The 19,239-nt window shown below is 34.1% G+C and overlaps 1 protein-coding gene across 13 annotated transcripts in view; it reads right to left on the reverse strand.

Moving 5' to 3' along the window:
• The window catches only part of PRPF40A (pre-mRNA processing factor 40 homolog A), a 68,548-nt gene that overhangs the window by 16,746 nt on the left and 32,563 nt on the right, over positions 1–19,239 (reverse strand). For 7 of the 13 annotated variants that reach the window (XM_030916865.1, XM_030916864.1, XM_010372892.2 and 4 more), the window contains 10 exons: positions 13,455–13,565; positions 11,885–12,005; positions 9,989–10,013; positions 8,944–9,318; positions 6,172–6,280; positions 5,561–5,625; positions 5,045–5,209; positions 3,870–3,978; positions 2,839–2,989; positions 1,754–1,887 (listed from right to left, as the gene is read on the reverse strand). In XM_030916865.1, coding sequence (XP_030772725.1) covers positions 1,754–1,887; positions 2,839–2,989; positions 3,870–3,978; positions 5,045–5,209; positions 5,561–5,625; positions 6,172–6,280; positions 8,944–9,318; positions 9,989–10,013; positions 11,885–12,005; positions 13,455–13,565 — 1,365 coding nt within the window. Of the gene's footprint in view, positions 1–1,753; positions 1,888–2,838; positions 2,990–3,869; positions 3,979–5,044; positions 5,210–5,560; positions 5,626–6,171; positions 6,281–8,943; positions 9,319–9,988; positions 10,014–11,588; positions 11,643–11,884; positions 12,006–13,454; positions 13,566–19,239 lie in introns of all 13 variants that reach the window. The other 6 variants (XM_010372891.2, XM_030916863.1, XM_030916861.1 and 3 more) reach the window with 1 other exon arrangement.

The following is a 19,239-nucleotide window of genomic DNA, read 5'->3' on the forward strand; positions in this document are numbered from 1 at the left end:
TAAACCACTGCAAAACCTTCATCAGAGACATTAAAGCTTAGGTTGTAGAAGAGTGTATAATAGCCCTCCTAAAACTTTGTCCTCCCCTTCTTCCTGGGCACATGGCTGCTTAGCTAAAAGCTAAGTTTTCTAGCCTCCTTTGTGTAGCTAGTTGTGGCCATGTGACTAAATTCTCAGCAACTGAACCCAAATGAAGGAAGTGAGCAGAACTTCTAAATCATTAGCTTTAAAAAGAACTGTTCTTTCAACTTTTTCGAAGTTAAAATGTGAAATGGGGGCAGCATACCCCTAACTCTGCAGAGAAGGTTAACACGCTAGGGCACTGCTTCTCAAAGTACGGTCCAACAGTATCGATACCACCTGGAAATTTAGAAATGTAAATTTTCAGACTCCAACCCAGACTTACTAACTCAAATTCTTCAGGTAAGGCCAAACAATTTGTGTTTTTAACCGTTGTACAATATGATAGTCTAGAAAGTCACTAAGATAAAGGAACCCATCAAGAGTAGTAAATGTTAAGTTTTCATTGAATAAGGACTGAAATCATTCTACTGGCTATGGCGTTTAAGATGGTTAGTAACCTCTGGCATAGTGGGAATAATATTTTTTTTTTTTGAGACAGGATCTCGCTCTTTCGCACAGTCTAGAGTGCAGTGGCGCCATCAGAGCTCACTGCAGTCTTGACCTCCTGGGCTCAGGTTCTCCCATCTCAGCCTCCTGAGTAGCTGAGGCTACAGGTGTGCACCACCACACCCGGCTAATTATTATTATTATTTTTTGTACTTTTAGTAGGGAGCGGGTTTCATCATGTTGCCCAGGCTGGTCTTGAACTTCTGGACTCAAGCAATTGCCAGCCTCAGCCTCCCAAAGTGCTGGGATTATGGGCATGAGCCATTGTGCCCAGCCAGAAGAAATTTTTAAAAAGTCCTCCACGTCATTCTGATACACACTGAATTTTGAGAACCTCTGCCTTAGGGGATGGCAATATGTCCTGCCCTAGACCAAAAAGATGGTTATTTCAAGAAAAAAACTTAAAATTTAAGCCATTGTAACCTAGCATTCATCCTAATACAATGGTTAATGGAAGAGACCCTGTAATCAAAATTGCATGGATTCAAATTCTGGCTTCACTATTCAGCAACTGTTGAACTTGGGCAAGTCACTTCACCTCTTCATTTCCTTAGTTATATAAACTTATGTAACAAAAACAGTAAGTACCCTTATAAGATAAGACTGTCATAAAAATTGAGATTGTAAACATAAATTGTATTGACAGTAAGCAATCAAACATTAGCTATTACAATTATTATTGAAATGGGTAAGATATGAAATGCAAAATATTCATTGCTCCATGATATTTTCTATCACTGAAAATAAAAATGATACTTGAAGATGAAAATAAACTACTAGCTGAAAAACATGCAATCCCAGGTCCTTTTTTAGTGTTTAAGAAATTATGGCCCATCCCCGAACTATACCCTAGCAGTCCCTTTGTCCTCTAGAAACTAAGCATCATCTACTACTGACTCACCACACATATCTTGTTTCCAGTCAGCTCTCCTGTTGTTTTCCCCAACCGAAACCTCATTTATCAATGTTCATCTGTAGAACTTAAAGAGTTAAATGTGTATGAGTCCTCACAAAGCCTAAGTCTATGATCTGGGAACAGTTGTCTCAAAATTCTTTATATTACTGTTCAAGTTCTGTAAGTATAATATAAAACTAAGTTAGAAAAGAGAGCTTCTTCTTTTACCTGGAAAGATTCCCTATTTTTTCGCTGTCGTCTCCTTTCTCTTAGCAAACTCTTCTGTTTTTCTTCTTCTTCCTCCTTTTCTAAAGCCCGAATGTGTTCTTCAAAGCAAATTAATGCATCTTCTTTGTCCATATCTAAAGTATTTGCCAGTTAAAATTTAAAGTGTCAAATGTCAACAAGTAAAGTAGTTTATTTGCATTAGATCCCCCAAAATTTCAAAATCACCTGTCAAAAATACTTGTAGCTAGGCTAGGGTGAGGTGGCTCATGCCTGTAATCTCAACACTTTGGAAGGCTGAGGTGGGAGTATTGCTTGAGCCCAGGAGTTCAAGACTAGCCTGGGCAACACAGCAAGACCCCTGTCTCTAAACAAACAAACAAACTTGTATTTAAACTCAATATGATTTATAATCATCTGCATAGGAAAGTTTTAAGGAAAATTTCACAAAGAACTCAATAAAAGGCACTCTGAAACATGTCATAGGATAAAACAAAGGACGTGCATATGGCAAAACTAATGAAAATAAAAGTGTTATGATAAAATCTGTTTGCAATATCATAATTATTCCAGGAGCTTAGTATAGAACTGTATACCCTATAAAAAAAATCTACTGAAGCATGACTTTTAGAGGGGTAGCTGAGAAAGCTAAAATTTAAAAAGCAATTTGTTAACTCAGAAAGAATACTTAGGGAAGCCTAATGTAACACAATTCTAATACATTTTCTTCTTTTTACAAACCTGTAATGTTATTACTTCAAGAAAACAACATGAGTAAAATGTGGTAATTCATTTAGTTCTTACCAAGTTACATACAAATGACTAAGCATGATTTCAAATTTGACCTATAATTTAAATATTTCAAGGATTACCTGATAAAGCTACTTTAAATTTGAAAAACCTTTTTGTCATGAATCACAAACTCCATCAGAAAGAAATATCCTATTTGGAAAGAAATAAAACACTTTTTCACAAATGAACCAACAACTACATAAAATTCAGTTAGTTATCTCATATAAAAAGTGAAAATAATTCTTCGCTGCTGGAGGACACTATTTAAAACTATTTCTCTTAGCCATTATTCTTACTTTGTAACTCCTCATCTTCTGCAAAAGTTGGATTATCCATCAGATACTGCTGGGCTTCAGACCAAGTGGTAGAGTATGTTACATTAGCCATGTTGTCAAGTATGTTTTTTAAGGCTTCCCAATTTCTCTTTCGCAACTGCTTTGCTTGTTCCTATAGCAAAAGTATGAATATATATGTTTCAAAGTTCCAAGAAATTAAGATACTTAAATTGCAATTAGTGAAGGCTTTATATTCTAATGGATGACCAAATTTCAAAGGTTAAATGAAATTTCAAATAAATTTCATTTACTTTAAATGGCCACACTGCTGACTTTGCTTGCTCTTGCCTAAGCACTTGGCTTTGGTACTTAGCTTCACATTTTCCACCTCCTTCTAAAAGCCAGAATCTGGAAACCATGTTTTCGGCTTTTCCTCCATACTACATAAACCTTTCTACTACTAAGCATTACAGACAAAAACTAAGGTTACCATGGACAAGTCACATTGCAGGTAAATGCTAAAGTCTTCAATGACTTTCAGCTATGTTTAAATTTGATAATACTTGCATCTATATGTGTTCCTTGAAAACCAGAAAGCATAAAAGATAATAATGCGCAATGAAAAAGAGACAGGAGTGAAATAGGTATTTTAAAATGTTATAAGTTTTGTAGAAACAACTGCACATTGCTGTCATTCTTGTACCAATCATATGTTTGTTATAAGCAAAAAAACCCAGCATTTTTAAACCTAATGAGCAAAAAAGGTATCTTTTTCAAAGTGAGTGTGTAAGATAGCCAATTAATGACAATGCAAATAGCTAAACTACCCACTGAGTCTACATCAGTACTTAATATGCTACATGAACGATAAAGAAGCTTATTATAGAAGTTATACATTCCATCTTTAAATTTTACTTCCAATAAATAAATCTGCTATACCACACAAACTAGATAAACTAAGCCACAAAAATGTACACATTTTAAAACAAATCCTCCTGAAAATGAGGAAACATCTTTTGTTATCTATAAATACCAGTAACTAAGAAGAATACCTTTTCTTTTTTTGAAAGAAAGAACAAAACATCTTCGTAGATTTCAAGACGATCACGTTCTGATATTGCATTCCAAACTTCCATCTCTCCAAACATTTGCTCTGCTTTTCTATGTTAAAAAATTATAGTATACAATAAAAATTTATCTTAACCAATTTTTAAACTAAATTTAACACTACAAAATGAATACTTTCTATTCGAAGTTCATAAATATATTAAAGGCAAACTCCTGGATAATTATGAAAAAAAAAAAAAAAAAAAAGCACATCCCTCTCTCGTTAGAGATAGAGGGGATAATTCACATTAGGCACTGCTTATAGTCTAGACTACCTCTATATCTAGTGGCAGCCACACAGACTACCAAACTGCCGACAGAACTAAATTACAGACTTCTCTGGAATACTGAGGAAAACAAAGAAGTATATACAGAAAATAGGCTTAATAACGTATCGAAAAACTTTTACCATTACCCACAATTTTACATAAGCAATCTAAAATGAAGAATGCTATATAAAACAATTATTCAAAATGCTATGCCTACGTAATGAAAACAGCCTCTTTTTACTCCACAAAGATCAATAATGTCAATGTTTTTAAGTAAAAGGCAATCAAATTTGATTTTTCTTTTCTGTTTTTTTTTTTTTTTGGAGACAGGGTCTCGCTGTCACCCTGGAGTGCAGTGGTGCAATTATGGCTCACTGCAGCCTTGACATTCCCAGGCTCAAGTGATTTTTCCACATCAGCCTCCCAAGGAGCTGGGACTACAGGCACGTAGTCCCCATGCTTGGCTAATTTTTGTATTTTTCTTTTTTTTCCCTATAAACAAGGTTTTACCATGTTGCCAAGGCTGGTCTTGAACTCCTGGGCTCAAGCCATCTGCTTGCCTTGGCCTCACAAATAGTAGGGATTATAGGTGTGAGCCACCACGTCTGGCCTCCAACTTGATTACTAAATTCAGTCTTTCTCCCCTTCTTCCAGTCTCTAAAAAACTTAGTAAGTCTATAAGTTAAATTCTACATTTAACTACAGATTTATTTTGTACCTCATGAAGCTTCCACATTCATAATTATCTAGTTTTATTTAATGAGCTCTGGATCAGCTACTGCACATGGCAAAAAAGTATGACACAAACAACAATGTAGTAAATATAGGCCATGCAACATTCAACATCTTACTTGTATCTGGTTGTAGAAGTCATTTTCTCATGATTTTCAAGAAAACGCTGAAAGGATTCCTTAGCCTCTTTGTACTTTGATCTTGCTTCTTCTTTTTCTTCTTTTTCTGTCTGGACTTTATAGGCATTAAAGGCTTGCTTTTTTTCACTTAACTTTGCCAAAGCACTAATATAAAAATACCATATAAGAGTAGACACAGGCAAAAGAATCAAGTATTAGTGGTTTGAAAAAAATAAAATTGTTTACATATATAAATTTTAAAAATTTCAAAAATTTATTAAAGACAAGAAATGATTGGAGAAGGTAATTTCTACTTTTAAAATAATTATTATTTTATATGTAGCAGGGTACTCAAACTGTTTGATTGACTTTTTGGTTATTAGACATAAAACAACTCTATACTTGGTATCCTAAACAGACGTCAACAGAGTTAAATGTTTTCTCTTTCTACACAACTTCAAATGTGTTAGGCTTGCTATGCTCAAACTGAAAAGTAAAAAAAAGTTGAAGTATTACCTGTATCGTGGATCATTAATAATCATTTTCATAGCTTGCTCCCATGAAGCATTTGATGGTACCCGCTGAAAATCATTTAAATGAAAAATTAAAATTTCACACAAGGATAGTGTAAGTCACATAACAGAAACCAAGTGTAATACTCACTGCAAACATCAAGCATTTCCATTTGCAGAAGTTTGAACAAGTTTTAAAAAATAGTTTTTTATTGAAGGCAAATCTGTGTAATACACCTACGAACTAAAATGAAAACTTTAACTGAAATGTAAATAGAGCATAAATGCTTTTTTCTTAGACTACTGATAAAAGATAATTATTATGAATTTAAAAACCCCTTACGTTAAATATTGGGTAGAAATGTGCTTGTGTAATACCTTGTACACAATAGTTTTTGTGTTGAAAGTCAGTTTCACAAGTGTTCTTCAAAAAAAAAAACAAGACACATTTAAAGTTGCTTTTCAGTTCAACAGTTCATGAGACTGGTATTATCAATACCATCAAGGTTTAAAGAGTAACGTCATTTATTGGGTAAATATTATGCATCACATAAAAATCTATAATACATACTTGATGTCAAAAAGTTAAACAATAAAAATCTGCAATATTAATACCTTTTCTTTCAATAATTCTTTAAAAGCTTGCTTTGCCTCCTCCTTTGTATTCCAAGTGTATGTTTTCTTTGCTGGTTGGCTCTCCTCCTCTTCCTTTTTGGGAGTAAAACTAGAGAGAAATTCAAATGTGATATTTATGAATTAAATAAATTTTTGCTTCATTTAGAAAAATAATGCCTAAATTGTTTAAATGTTTGATGTTGAATTAAAATTTGACATTCAGGATAAAAGCTATATGAACTCTAAAAAAAACACTTATCTGAAGACAAAGAACTAAGGATAATAGTTTCCTAAAACTTCAGTTATTAAATCAGTTTTTAAGACCCTGGACAAATGACAAAATAAATGTTTAACTGACTTAAAACACTAGCTCCTCTGGCCCACAGGTTAATAGTTTTAAATGGCTTATTAAACTCATTCAGTGGTTCCACATTAGTGCTGTAATAACTCTAAGGATTTGGGCAAGGGTGAAGATAAATAAGATGTAAGGATCAATCTAAATCAGGATTGACAAACTACAACCCACTAGACAAATTCAGCCTATTAATTTTTGTAATTCTAGTTTTACTTGAAAATGCCCATGTTCATTTGTTTACAGATTGTTTATCGCTGACTGTGCTACCACAGCTGAATTGAGTCACTATATAAAGACTATATGACACAAATAACCCAAAAATATTTCCAATTGGATATTTCATGAAAAAGTGTGCTGAACACTAATGTCAAACAAAAATTAATACTACCCAGAATTACAAACTTGTTTAATAATTGGGGATCTTCCTGACAAGAAAAAATTGTATAAGCCTTACATTTCTTTCTACATAATAAGGGAATGCATGGGGTGGGGGTCAGAGGATGAAAAAAAAAATAAGTAGAATGCTGAGGCAAAGAGACACTATAGTAAATACTGACAAAAAATGATGTTATAGTAATTAAAATCAAAAGCATATTATAATGACTCAGGCACTATATCAAAGAAATGCCGGAATGAAAAAAAGCAGGAAACAACTATTTAATGTTAAACTTATGGAAAACATTATTGATGAAAAGTTTCAGTATGATAAGGTACAAAATAAAATTATTCCAAAAAGCCTAAGTATCTACAGATAGGGGAGCACTTCCACTCATGCACAATCAAATGATAGTAACCCATCACTAGACATGATAGGTACACATTTCTATCAATGTGGAAGATGTCTCTGATATATTAGATATATATTCATGTATCTTAAATGTAGAGAAAATGTTAATTTCATTTTCATGCCTTCAAATACGCCATACGGATTTCTTTTAAAACGTTTTAAACATCAGAAAAAGTTATCAATCTATTTTGACTTTGGGAAACTAACATACGAACAACAAAAGAACACTTAAAATAGGGGATGGATGGATGAAGGCAACACGCTTAAATATTAAGATGGATAATCATGTTTGGATAATGAGCTTCTGGTTAATTATTTTTTTAAAAAAACATGAGGGCACCCTTAAAGTCAAGAAATTTAGCTTGACCTCACTTTCTAAAGCTCTATAAAGCACAGTAATATAAACTGTACTAGACTACAGGGTATGCAAGTACACACAAACTATGAACTCTTGACAGATACAGCTTTATTAAAAAGTTGTATTACTTTAGTCTAAGAGTGAGATGAGAGTTTTCTTATATCTGGTGTTATCTTTTAAATGTTTCTCTACTTGATTTTCACTTAGAAAAATAATCACAATATTATTTTAACTTGTATTTCTTTATTATTATGGCTGAATGGCTTTTCATATACTTCCTAGACAACTTTCTTTCTCTGTAAATTGCCTTTTTTCCTTGGCCAGGTGGAGTGGCTCACACCTATAATCCCAGCATTTTGGGAGGCTGAGGCAGGCCAATGAGCTAGGCATGGTGCATGTGCCTGCAGTCCCAGCTACTCAGGAGGAGACTGAGGTGGGAGAATCGCTTGAGCCCAGGAGGTCGAGGATGCAGTGAGCCCTGATCACGCCACTGCACTCCAGCCTGGATGACAGAGGGAGACCCTGTGTCAAAAAAAAAAAAAAGACAGGGTGGCCTTGTTGTCTTACCCAGGCTGGAGTGCAGCGGTACAATCATAGCTCACTGCAGCCTTGAACTCCTAGGCTCAAGTGACCCTCCTGCCTCAGCCTCCCCAGTACCTGAGGTTAAAAGTGCTGGCTGATTTTTAAATTTTTTGTGGAGACAGGGTCTTGCTATGTTGCCCAAGTTGACATTAAACTCTTGGCCTCAAGTGATCCTCCTGCCTCATCCTCCCAAAGTGCTGGGATTACAGGTGTGAGCCACCATGCCTAGCCATAAACTGCTTTTTTCCCCCCATAATTCCTTTTTCTACAAAGCTGTATTTTTAAAACTGATTTACAGGAGGCTGAAACCCAAAACACCAATAACCAAAGAAACAGTACACCCATCTTAACTGAAAATATTGAGTCTGTTAATCATGAATTTTTGCACTGCTCTCATGTAAAATATTGCATCAAGATACGATGTATCTTGCTTACTAAGGTTTTTGGCAATCTTTCAGATTTGTGCCCCAACTCCCCAGCCTTGGCTCTACTTGTTAAAATTTCAGTGAACTATTTTTCAAGTTTGCAGGCATAACCCTCCAAAATTCAGCCTGAAAACTGATCAACTGTCTTAACGGCTTGATATTACGATTCTCAAAAAAATTTAACAATTTATGGCCACTAAACTGGCAACTACTTTTATTAATGAAATCTGGTACTGATTTTCAGAAGACAAGTTACTAAACTTACTCAGCTGCAGTTTCTTGCTTAGATGTTTCTTCTCCAGTATTACTGGATACTTCCACACTTTGATCCTGAATAGCAGGGGTACTAGTAAGTTGTGCTTGTTCCTCAGTTGAAATAGTTACTGTATTCTCATTATCTACAACGGTAGCAACAATGGAAGTAACTTCAGGCTCAGGAACAACTGGAACAGTTCCACTGACAGTATTAGAAGTAGAAGTGGAAGCATTAGCATTGGCTGCAGCTGCTGCAGCTGCTGCTGCTGCTGCAGCTGCAACAACAGCAGCTGCTGCTTCTGCAGCAGCCATGGTGCTCATTGTGGTCGGAATTTCTGTTGTAGGGACTGGGGCTGTTGATGTTGTGGTGCACTCTTCTTGCTTACTATACATTAAAAAAAGAGAACACTGGTCATTTCATTATTGTAATCAGAAACCTAATTAAAGTTAGCTTTAAAATTGTCATAAAATCAAATAATAAGAAATAATTGAAGGAAAAAACAGCAAGAAATGCCAAACCCATTAAAAAAGATTTTAAAACCACAGAATATAACTGTACTACTTTAATTCCATTAACATTCATGGTAATGTATTACAGGCACTCAAAACTTCAGTAGGCATTCACATTTATAAAATAATCTATCAGACTGTATTACACCATGAAATATGACCCATATTAAAAAGTTCTCTAAGAACTTTGAATTTTCTCCAATTCACCCATTTAGAGGAAACCCTGTGTAAAGGAAGAGATACACAGATATATTTCGTCCACTCCCTCATCAACTGAAACTGAATTTTGGACTCTTCTGTAACACAGTCTTCTTAATTTGTAAGGCATACAGTACAAATTCTAATAGTCACTGTATAGCAAAGCATCAAATTGAGTAAATATCCCCCTCCCTAATTTTTCGTCAACAAAATGCTACAAGGACATTAAAATATCAAGCCTAACATGTTAAATCATTATTTGTATTACAAAGAAAATTGAGCAAACACAAGGATATTATAGGAGAGACCAAATTCGTAAATAAAAATTTATGTCCAAAATTGCTTACCTGCTTTCTTCAGCTTTGATCATTGCTATTAAAGAGAGAAAAAAGTCATCTACTAGTTTTAAAATATAATCACTGAAAACAAACTTTAAAAGATTTACACTTTAAAAGTATCATACAAAAGGATTTCATTTTCCATCCTAAAAAATAAAAAATCACTTTTACAGAATAAATTCTTGTTCTAGAAGTCTAGTATAGCAAATAAATAAAACAAATTTAAATAAGAGTAATTACTAGGAAAGCTTATTCCATGCTGCTGCTTTCCCAGAGGCTGCTGTAACAACTCTATGAAAGTATCTGCATAATTCTGGAAGAAAATAGTATTTTCTCCAGGGATGAGACTAGTTCGATTTATTTTTAAGATACTAAATTCAAAATGCGATCAAATTTATTATAAAATTCCAGCACATAAATATTAGCATTGACAAGTAGATAGATAGTTATGCACACCAACTATTTGTAGTAGGGTTATATCAGAAATGAGCTTGATACTTTGTAAATGATCAACTGGGAATCTACCTATCTATATATTATTACCCAATGCTAGTATAGGTAACTTAAACTGAGCTTTAAAGATCTGCACAATTTCAGTTTTCATTCCAGTACATTTTTCTTTGGATGTAACAAAAATACCTTCTATTTGACATTACGAAGGGAATGAGGTTCTCCACATTAAGTAATAACACAAGCCTAACTCTTTACAAAAATATTTTTTAAACTTATCACCCTTTAAAGAAAAACATTTCTGAAAATCTGTTTAGGATGGCTGAAAAAAGTACTTAAAAAGTTATCATTACTAATATAAATTAACATTTTTCTGATACTGTGATGATCTAACTAATGAAGTGGCACAAGGAAAAGCTAAAGGGGCTTAATATGATAGAGTCTTTTAGGAAATTTTTATTCTCTTTTCCTGCCAGATGTCATTCCACATCACTATCTACTTTATTAGCCCCATTCTCCTACAATCTGCTGCTTCTAATTTTATATAATTTATGACACTAGATTCTATTAGAAGTGAGTATAAAAACTAGATTTTCAGTCCCTACTGATTATCTCTATTTTAAGTTTTAGGTTTTACATTTAGTATTAAGTATTTCTAAATTTTTAAGGGTTATTCTGATTAGTTCCAATGTTGAAAAATTTTCCCTTTATAAGTGAGGCATGATACTTGGTTTACCTTAATTCTTCCATAATGAACACATCAAGGCTATTTTGCAACACTATGCTAAACAAAACCAGCATTAAATATATAGTCTGACAATATACTAACAAAATATAAATGGATACAGATTCAAGGTACTCTACTATCTATTACCATAAAATGAGTTAAAACACAGGTTATATGTATGCACCAACACTCAGTAGGATTTGGAAATTTTGTATGTGAACTCCTTGTTCCATTGAATGATAAACGATTTTTTCTAAAAACCAAAGTACGACTTTAAAAGCTACAAGCTCATTTATAATATAACCCTTTAATGAAAAGAATTCTTAGAGATTTTTCACTGCAGATTTATCCAATCATGGTTAGTGAATATTAGTGACACACTCTAATAAAAATGTTAAGTATGACAGAAAATAAATTATCAAAGCAGCTCACCATGCAGGTTTGATTTTGTAATAAGACTTCCAGCAACAATGGTATTCTGGTATCCTAGTTTCAGTGGAATCAAATCAAATAAAAATCTATTTAAAATCTATAGAACTGAGATCTAAAGCAACAAGAAAATAAGAGCCCAAAAAACTGTTACGCCATTTTAAATGTTCTAGTCATTTAATTTGGAAAAAAAAAAAAAGGCCTTTGTTTGAACAATCCTATTCTGGAGGAATTGTTTCAAAGTGAATGCCATATACATGTAAAACACATACATTAAAAACTACTTTTCCCCATTTTACCTTCAAGATCCTCAAGTTCTTTAGGTTTGGCCCAGCGAGATTCTTTTGTTTGAGAATTATAATAGTAAGGCTTTCCAGAATCTGATTTGTATTCCTTCCAGGGGCATTTAGATAAGAGTTGCTAAAGAGGAAAAACTTCATTGTTAATAATAATATATTTAACATCACTCATCAATTGCATGGCTGTTTTCACTAGAAATTACCAAATGATACAATTCTAAAACTTGTGAGATGATGGTAATAATATAAACTATCAATTATTGAATACTTGCTGAGTGATGTAATTTGAATACATTATTTAATCTTTGTAACACTGCAAGATATGTAACATAATTTCATATCTAGGGACTGTTACTTGAAGTCAGAAAGTAACTTGTTTAAGGTAATATACTCATTAAAAAGCAGAGACAAGATTCAAAACCAGTTCTACATGAATTTCAAATCCTATTTACTCTTACCATTCACACCCCATTGTAGGTCAAGATTATCATCCATATTTAACAGACTTCTCAAATACTAATACTAGTTGGAAAACCATAGAAGTTGGAAAAAACCAAAATCTAGTTTAGTCATGCTTAGATTTCAGTTTCGTAGTTTATGAATGAATTAACTTATGTAAGAAAACACGTAGGTATAATATACTTAAAATCGAATAAACAAAACCTGTTAGGGTAGTATGAGAAATCTATTCAAAGCTTGAATCCAGACAGAGTGTCTTGAACAAAGTATATAATTAATATCATTGACTATAAATCAGTATTGGAATACACGTTTTTAAAAACTGACCAACCTCCTCTCCCAAGCACTGCTGTGCATATTAGTATGGCAACCTGGAAAATACTTTTACCTTCTCAAATTCCTTAATTAGGAAGAGAAGAAAACAAAAAGGTATACCACCAGCTAGGATGAAACTTAAGCATAGCCTGGAGTGCCAGATCAACTCTTACTTAGCACCCCAGAGTTTCTAATTAAACAACATAGACACTGCTTAATTCAGTTTATTCCTTCAACCTTAACTTTTTCTTCAATATCTGTATATTTTGAATGGTAAAACTTACAGCACAAAACGAAATAAAAACACACTTTTTAAAAGGGCATTTCCTGCAAAGAGAAAACTTCCCACTCTAAGAGAAGGAAGTATTTGTAGGTAACTTAATTTCATCTCCACTACTCTAAACCCTACTGGAAATTTAAGAACTCAGCAGAAGTCATTTAAAATCACCCAGTTTTGCTGTAAATAGAAACAAACAAACAAAAAAAAGGGCAGGGAAAGAAACAGTCTTCCCCACTTCCAATTTATTATTTAAATCACCTTTTTAAAATTGATCCCACTCTACTAGGTTTCCTAAGGAGGGACAAAATCAGTAAATAAAATTATTCTGATGAGTTTTATTGCTCTTCTTCCCGATTGGTGTAACTATACTAACCCTCTTTGTTTCTGAATGTCTTTACAGATCCTCTTCTGACATTTAAGCAGTACTGCTCTTTCATAATCAACTACTTACAAAATCCTTAAAAATACGCCCCAGTCTACTTGACGGTCCCTAAATTCCAGCCCTCAAACTTTTACCTCAGCAGGTGTTTTGAGATCATCCGGTTTCTCCCAGGTAGACTGTTTGGTTTCAGTGTTGTAGTAGTAAGTCCTTCCATCAGGTGATTTATGTTCAGTCCACATTGATTTCTAAAGAATAAAGATTATAAAAAGACATAAATTATGTAATAATGTCATTGACGATATCAGTATGATTACTTTCAAGGCAATATATTAATATATCAATTAAAAGTATAAACTGGGCATATTTTGACAGTTTAAGTAATCTAGAATAATTCATCAATACAAGTAGGAAAGGAACTGACAATGTTTTTAGAGTACTTCAAAAGCAGCATGGGTAAATTCAAGTTTCAGGATCTCTCTGAATTACAAAGATAAGACTACTCTCCAAAGAACAGTAACTTTATAGCTTACATACACAAGACAATCTTTCAGAATACAAATCTGTGCCTAGTGGATAAAGAAAACATAGGAACTAGATGTTAATATAGTTGAACTGACCATGTGATCATTTATTCATCTACTGTAGTCCAAGGAATACTTGTATCAACTTAGACAAAGTTCTAATTGACATGCCATAAAGACACAGCTGTCAAAACCGGAAAACACAGCTTCTGGACAACAATCAGAATTTAACTATCAACAAGATGAAATTTGACAGGGATAAAACTTGTATGTGAATGCCTCAAAACAAGATAGATGAGGTAAAATTTTACATGGATGAAACTATAGAATATAAATCCACTATTAAGGTCAACAGAATACACTAAGAACCTACTAGAAGTTGCTAATGATACTTCAGGAAACACTAGACATCCCTCAGATAAAAGTTGGTTAAAAGTTTTAAAAGGCATCATGAATGAATGATTTACCAGATGATATCAAAGGTAGTAAATCTAATTCCAAGCACCAGATTTTTCAGATGGTGACAAATTTAACTACACTTGAAGGAGGGTAACAAAAATGATTTATATAGTATTTTCTCAAATCTAAGACATATTATTGTACAGACCTCTTAAGAAAAAATAAAATCGCTGTCAAACGATCATATGCTTTTTTACTACTTGGATTTTACTTCAAACTTATTGAAAGTTAGTGTTACTTGCACATTAATTTTACTATATACCACTTTTATGCATACATACCAAGAAAAATAGGCAAATAAAGTACTTAAGAGATCCCTTAAATTTCCTCACACTGAGACTTTCTGTGTCAGAGTGGCTGATATCCATTATATTCTAAATATAAGCTCTTTAGCATCAAATATATTGGTAATATAGTATATCTTTTAAAAAACCATAAAACAAGTGAAAAATCACTGGTACTGGTTCTTAATGTCTTTTGTACCTTATTTAAAAAGCTGATTTTTTATTTTTTCTTATCAACTTTAGAGTAAGAGCTCACTTAGTTTTGATTTCTGTTTTGGGAATGTGACTGAACATATGTGATTCATTTCTTTACCGATTTTCTCACCATAATCATTTAATTCCTAGCTACTAAGGGAGTGACATCACTTTTATGATTTTCTTTGAAACCAATGACATCCATTCTTTTGATGTGGGCACTTTTGCTGTTTACTCATGCACAACTGCTACCCTGACAATGGAGGTCACAGACACTATGGATTACAGCAGGCGTCTCCAACCCCCAGGCCATGGTCCATGGGGCAGTTCCAGTCCGTGGCCTGTTGGGAACCGGGCTGCACAGGAGGAGGTGAGCAGTGGGTGAGCAAACAAAGCTTCATCTGTATTTGCAGTCGCTCTCCATCACTCACATCACCTCGTGAGCTCTGCCTCCTGTCCTATCAGTCACCTCGTGAGCTCTGCCTCCTGTCCTATCACTGGTGGCATTAGTTTCTCATAGAAGCGCAAACCTTATCGTGACCTGTGCATGTGAGGCTGCATGCTCCTTATGAGAATGTAATGCCTGATGATCTGTCACTGTCTCCCAACTAGACAGTCCCATCTGCAATAAATTTCTGCATGCTGTAGCAGGATAATTAGATAATTTCAAAGCTGTGTTAAATTCTAGCACTTTATACTGGATAAAACCACCACAATATCTCTTAAGCAAATATAAAACAGGTGCTGGAAAAATAATCTGGCTTTCTGCTATTAGTCTACTTTAACTTATTTTCATCAAAAGGTGGTGCAATTAGAAACACAAATGTGGAAACTTCAACTATATGGTAATGCTTTATTTCACAAATTAAATGGTGTTAAGACAGATAAAGGGGTTTATTTTTCTTTTAAAAACAACTAATGATCTCATCAGCATCTCAAAACTGCACTACCTAAACAGAGTTCTACCATAAGCTGCAAAACTGTGTAGACTACTTTCAACTTTCCAAGTCACATCTGCTAAGGAGCATCAAGGAAAGAGCAAAATCAGCAAAACCACGAGGAAATAAAAGAATAAAAAAGAAAAGGACACTGTATAGCTGACCAAATAATGAGGAGGGAGAGGAGACAGAAGCTAATAAAACAAATAGAAATCAACTTAATATTCTTTACCTATTTATTTAAGCCTTATAACTAACTACACTACAACGCAAGTATAATTACTATCTTTCTATAGATAAGAAAACCAAGGTTTAGCAAGGCTAGTAACTTGCTCATAGGGACTTGGGAAATGACACTAGAACATCGAACTGCTTTTCAAGACCACAATTATTTTATTACCAACAGTTATTGTGCTAATAAAAAAATCAGATATGAAACGACAGTTCTGGGAAATCAATTAAAACAAGATTTTTGGGCGAGTAGGTAGATAAATTGAGAGTATATCAGCAAAATAAGGGATAAAATTATCCTTACTATATCTACAATCAATATGAAAACACAGTCTACTGGAAAAATAAACATGGCCACAGGCAGAATAGTTAATATATTAGATGTTCAACTTCACTAGCCAATCAAAAAACCACACATTAATGAAAACTTTCTGCTCATCAGATAAATGACAAAGACCATTAATATACAATGTGAAAGGAGTGTGAGAAAAAGGGTATTCTCACGTGCTACCGCTGGGAATGAAATTAGCATAAAGGCAATTCAGCAGTTCTTACAGATATTAAAAATGCAAACATCAGCACTTGAACCTGAAATTTCCCTCTGAAAACTTCCATTCATATTGTTGCAAACATGTACAAGGACGTTGTTTACAAGATGATTACGTGTAATGGTGAAAAATTACAGTTAACTCAATGTCCACCCATAGGAAAACAGGTCAATTATGGTCCATTCATATTACTGATTATCTTATTTGTAATAAAATAGAAAATGTCTAAAATGCAGTGCCAAATGATACAGTGGCAAAAATATATACAGAAAAATCATTTGAAATGCAAAGAAAACGGCATAAGGAAAAAAGCATGCACATATAACTATCATAAGTAATAAGCTCTTCAGGTTCAGAAAAAGTTAGTCAATAAGACACAAAGAAGGTTTTTTTTTTTTTTTTTTTTATTTGAGACGGAGTCTCACTCTGTCGCCGGGGCTGGAGTGCAGTGGCCAGATCTCAGCTCACTGCAAGCTCCGCCTCCCGGGTTCACACCATTCTCCTGCCTCAGCCTCCTGAGTAGCTGGGACCACAGGCGCCCGCCACCTCGCCTGGCTAGTTTTTTGTATTTTTTAATAGAGACGGGGTTTCACAGTGTTAGCCAGGATGGTCTTGATCTCCTGACCTCGTGATCCGCCCGTCTCGGCCTCCCAAAGTGCTGGGATTACAGGCTTGAGCCACCGCGCCTGGCCTCAAAGAAGGTTTTAAAGAAATTCAATATATTCAAACTCAACCTTCTATGTGTCATGGAGACAAACATACATACACGCACATTTGTACAATGTATAAGCTGAATTTATGAAAACTAGGAAAAAATGCCTAAATCCAAACACTGAATAAATAGAAAAATCCCCTTACTACTCTAAATAAGGAAAATATTAAAAAGCTGGCCAGGCTTGGTGGCTCCTGCCTGTAATCCCAGCATTTTGGGAGGCTGAGGCGGGAAAATCATCTGAGGTCAGGAGTTTGAGACCAGCCTGGCTAACATGGTGAAACTCTATTTCTACTGTACTGAAAATATAAAAAATTAGCTAGGCGTGGTGGCGCACGCCTATAATCCCAGCTGCTCAGGAGGCTGAGGCAGGAGAATCACTTGAACCCAGGAGGCGGAGGTTGCAGTAAGCCAAGATCGTGCCATTGCACTCCAGCTTGGGCACCAAGAGCAAAACTCCGTCTCAAAAAAAAAAAAAAAAAAAAAAAAAAGAAAAAAGAAAAAGAAAAAGCCAAATAATAATCAGAATTGAGGAAAAATAGAATCACAAATACAGATTTAAAAACAATCAAAACCTAGAGAAAATGATTTCCAAGCAAATCACTTTACCAAAATTCACCCCAGAAAAAGCACATCACACTTGAACATCCCAACAACACAGACACAAGAGAAAGATACAAAACCAGATGGTTTCACAGTAGAATGTTATACAACCTTTAAAGAACACAGAATTGCAATGTTATATCGGGATTTCAGATTATAGGGGGAAAAAGATGAAAAGCTCTCCATTAATTAAAACAGAAAAGATACCAGAAGAGCATCATGAATGTAAATTTAACAACTCTGTAAAATATACACTCTGACCAAGCAGAATTTACTGTAGTACAAGAGTAGCTCAATATTAGAAAATCTACAGAACAAATTATTTCCATTATCTAATCAAATAAAAAAACAAGTATGTGATTCCACTATGGTGTGATCAAATCGCACCCAGAAAACTAAGTTCACAAGTATTCAAAAAATAAAAATAAAAAAAATGCTCAAATGAAATAATTTAAGAAATAAAAACCCTAAATGACAAAAGGCAATCAGTTATCACCCTAAAGCCACTTCCATTAAAATCACAAAAGCACACCTGGAATCACTAAAATTCTGGCAAATATACCACAGCAATAAAATGAATTTACTGGTGTAAATTTTGGAGAAGTAAAGTTCTCTTGCCTTTACTGCTATTTTTATATATATAAAATTCCAGTGAAATCTAATTAGTTTTTAAATACTATTTGAACTGATAAGGAAATCTGGTAATGTCGTTGGTCACAACACAAATACATAAAATAATCTGAATAGACGATAACTAGGTTAAAATAAACATAGGAAAAATTCTGTACTCACAATGTAACATTTTTTTCTTTTTTTTTTGAGGAAGGGTCTCACTCTGTTGCCCAGGCAGGAGTGTAGTGGCACGATCACAGCTCACTGCAGCCTCAAGCTTCTGGGCTCAAAAGATCCTCCCTCCTGAGCCCCCTGAGTAGCTGGGACTACAGACACACACCACTATGCTGAGCTAATTTTTTATTTTTTTGTAGAGACAGGGTCTCACTTTGTTGCCCAGGCTTGTAACACATTTTTACAAAGCAAACAAACTTTAAAAATAGGGTACCTATTTACCTTATCTAAGCAAAAGTTAAAACAAAAATCATAATGGAAAAGTGGGAGACTATATACTGGTAAAAAGTAACAGATCAAAAATTACCTGAACACATAGGCATATGGCAATTTAACCTTGAAATTCAGAGAGAAGCAACAGAAAAATACAGGGAGAAAGAGATGACTCATCTTTTCTAGCTAAAGATTTTAATTCGCTATCTTCTTATATAGATTCAAGCAGATGAAAGACACGCCAAGATGCAGGAATAACAAAGTAACTTTATATAGCACACAGAATATTCTTAAAAACTAGCCCTGAAGGACAACATATATGAAGCTTTAATCAACTGTAAAGAACTTTACATCTTACAGACTGTACTT

Source organism: Rhinopithecus roxellana, chromosome 14 (genome assembly GCF_007565055.1).
Source record: "Rhinopithecus roxellana isolate Shanxi Qingling chromosome 14, ASM756505v1, whole genome shotgun sequence".
NCBI classification, from domain to species: Eukaryota; Metazoa; Chordata; class Mammalia; order Primates; family Cercopithecidae; genus Rhinopithecus; species Rhinopithecus roxellana.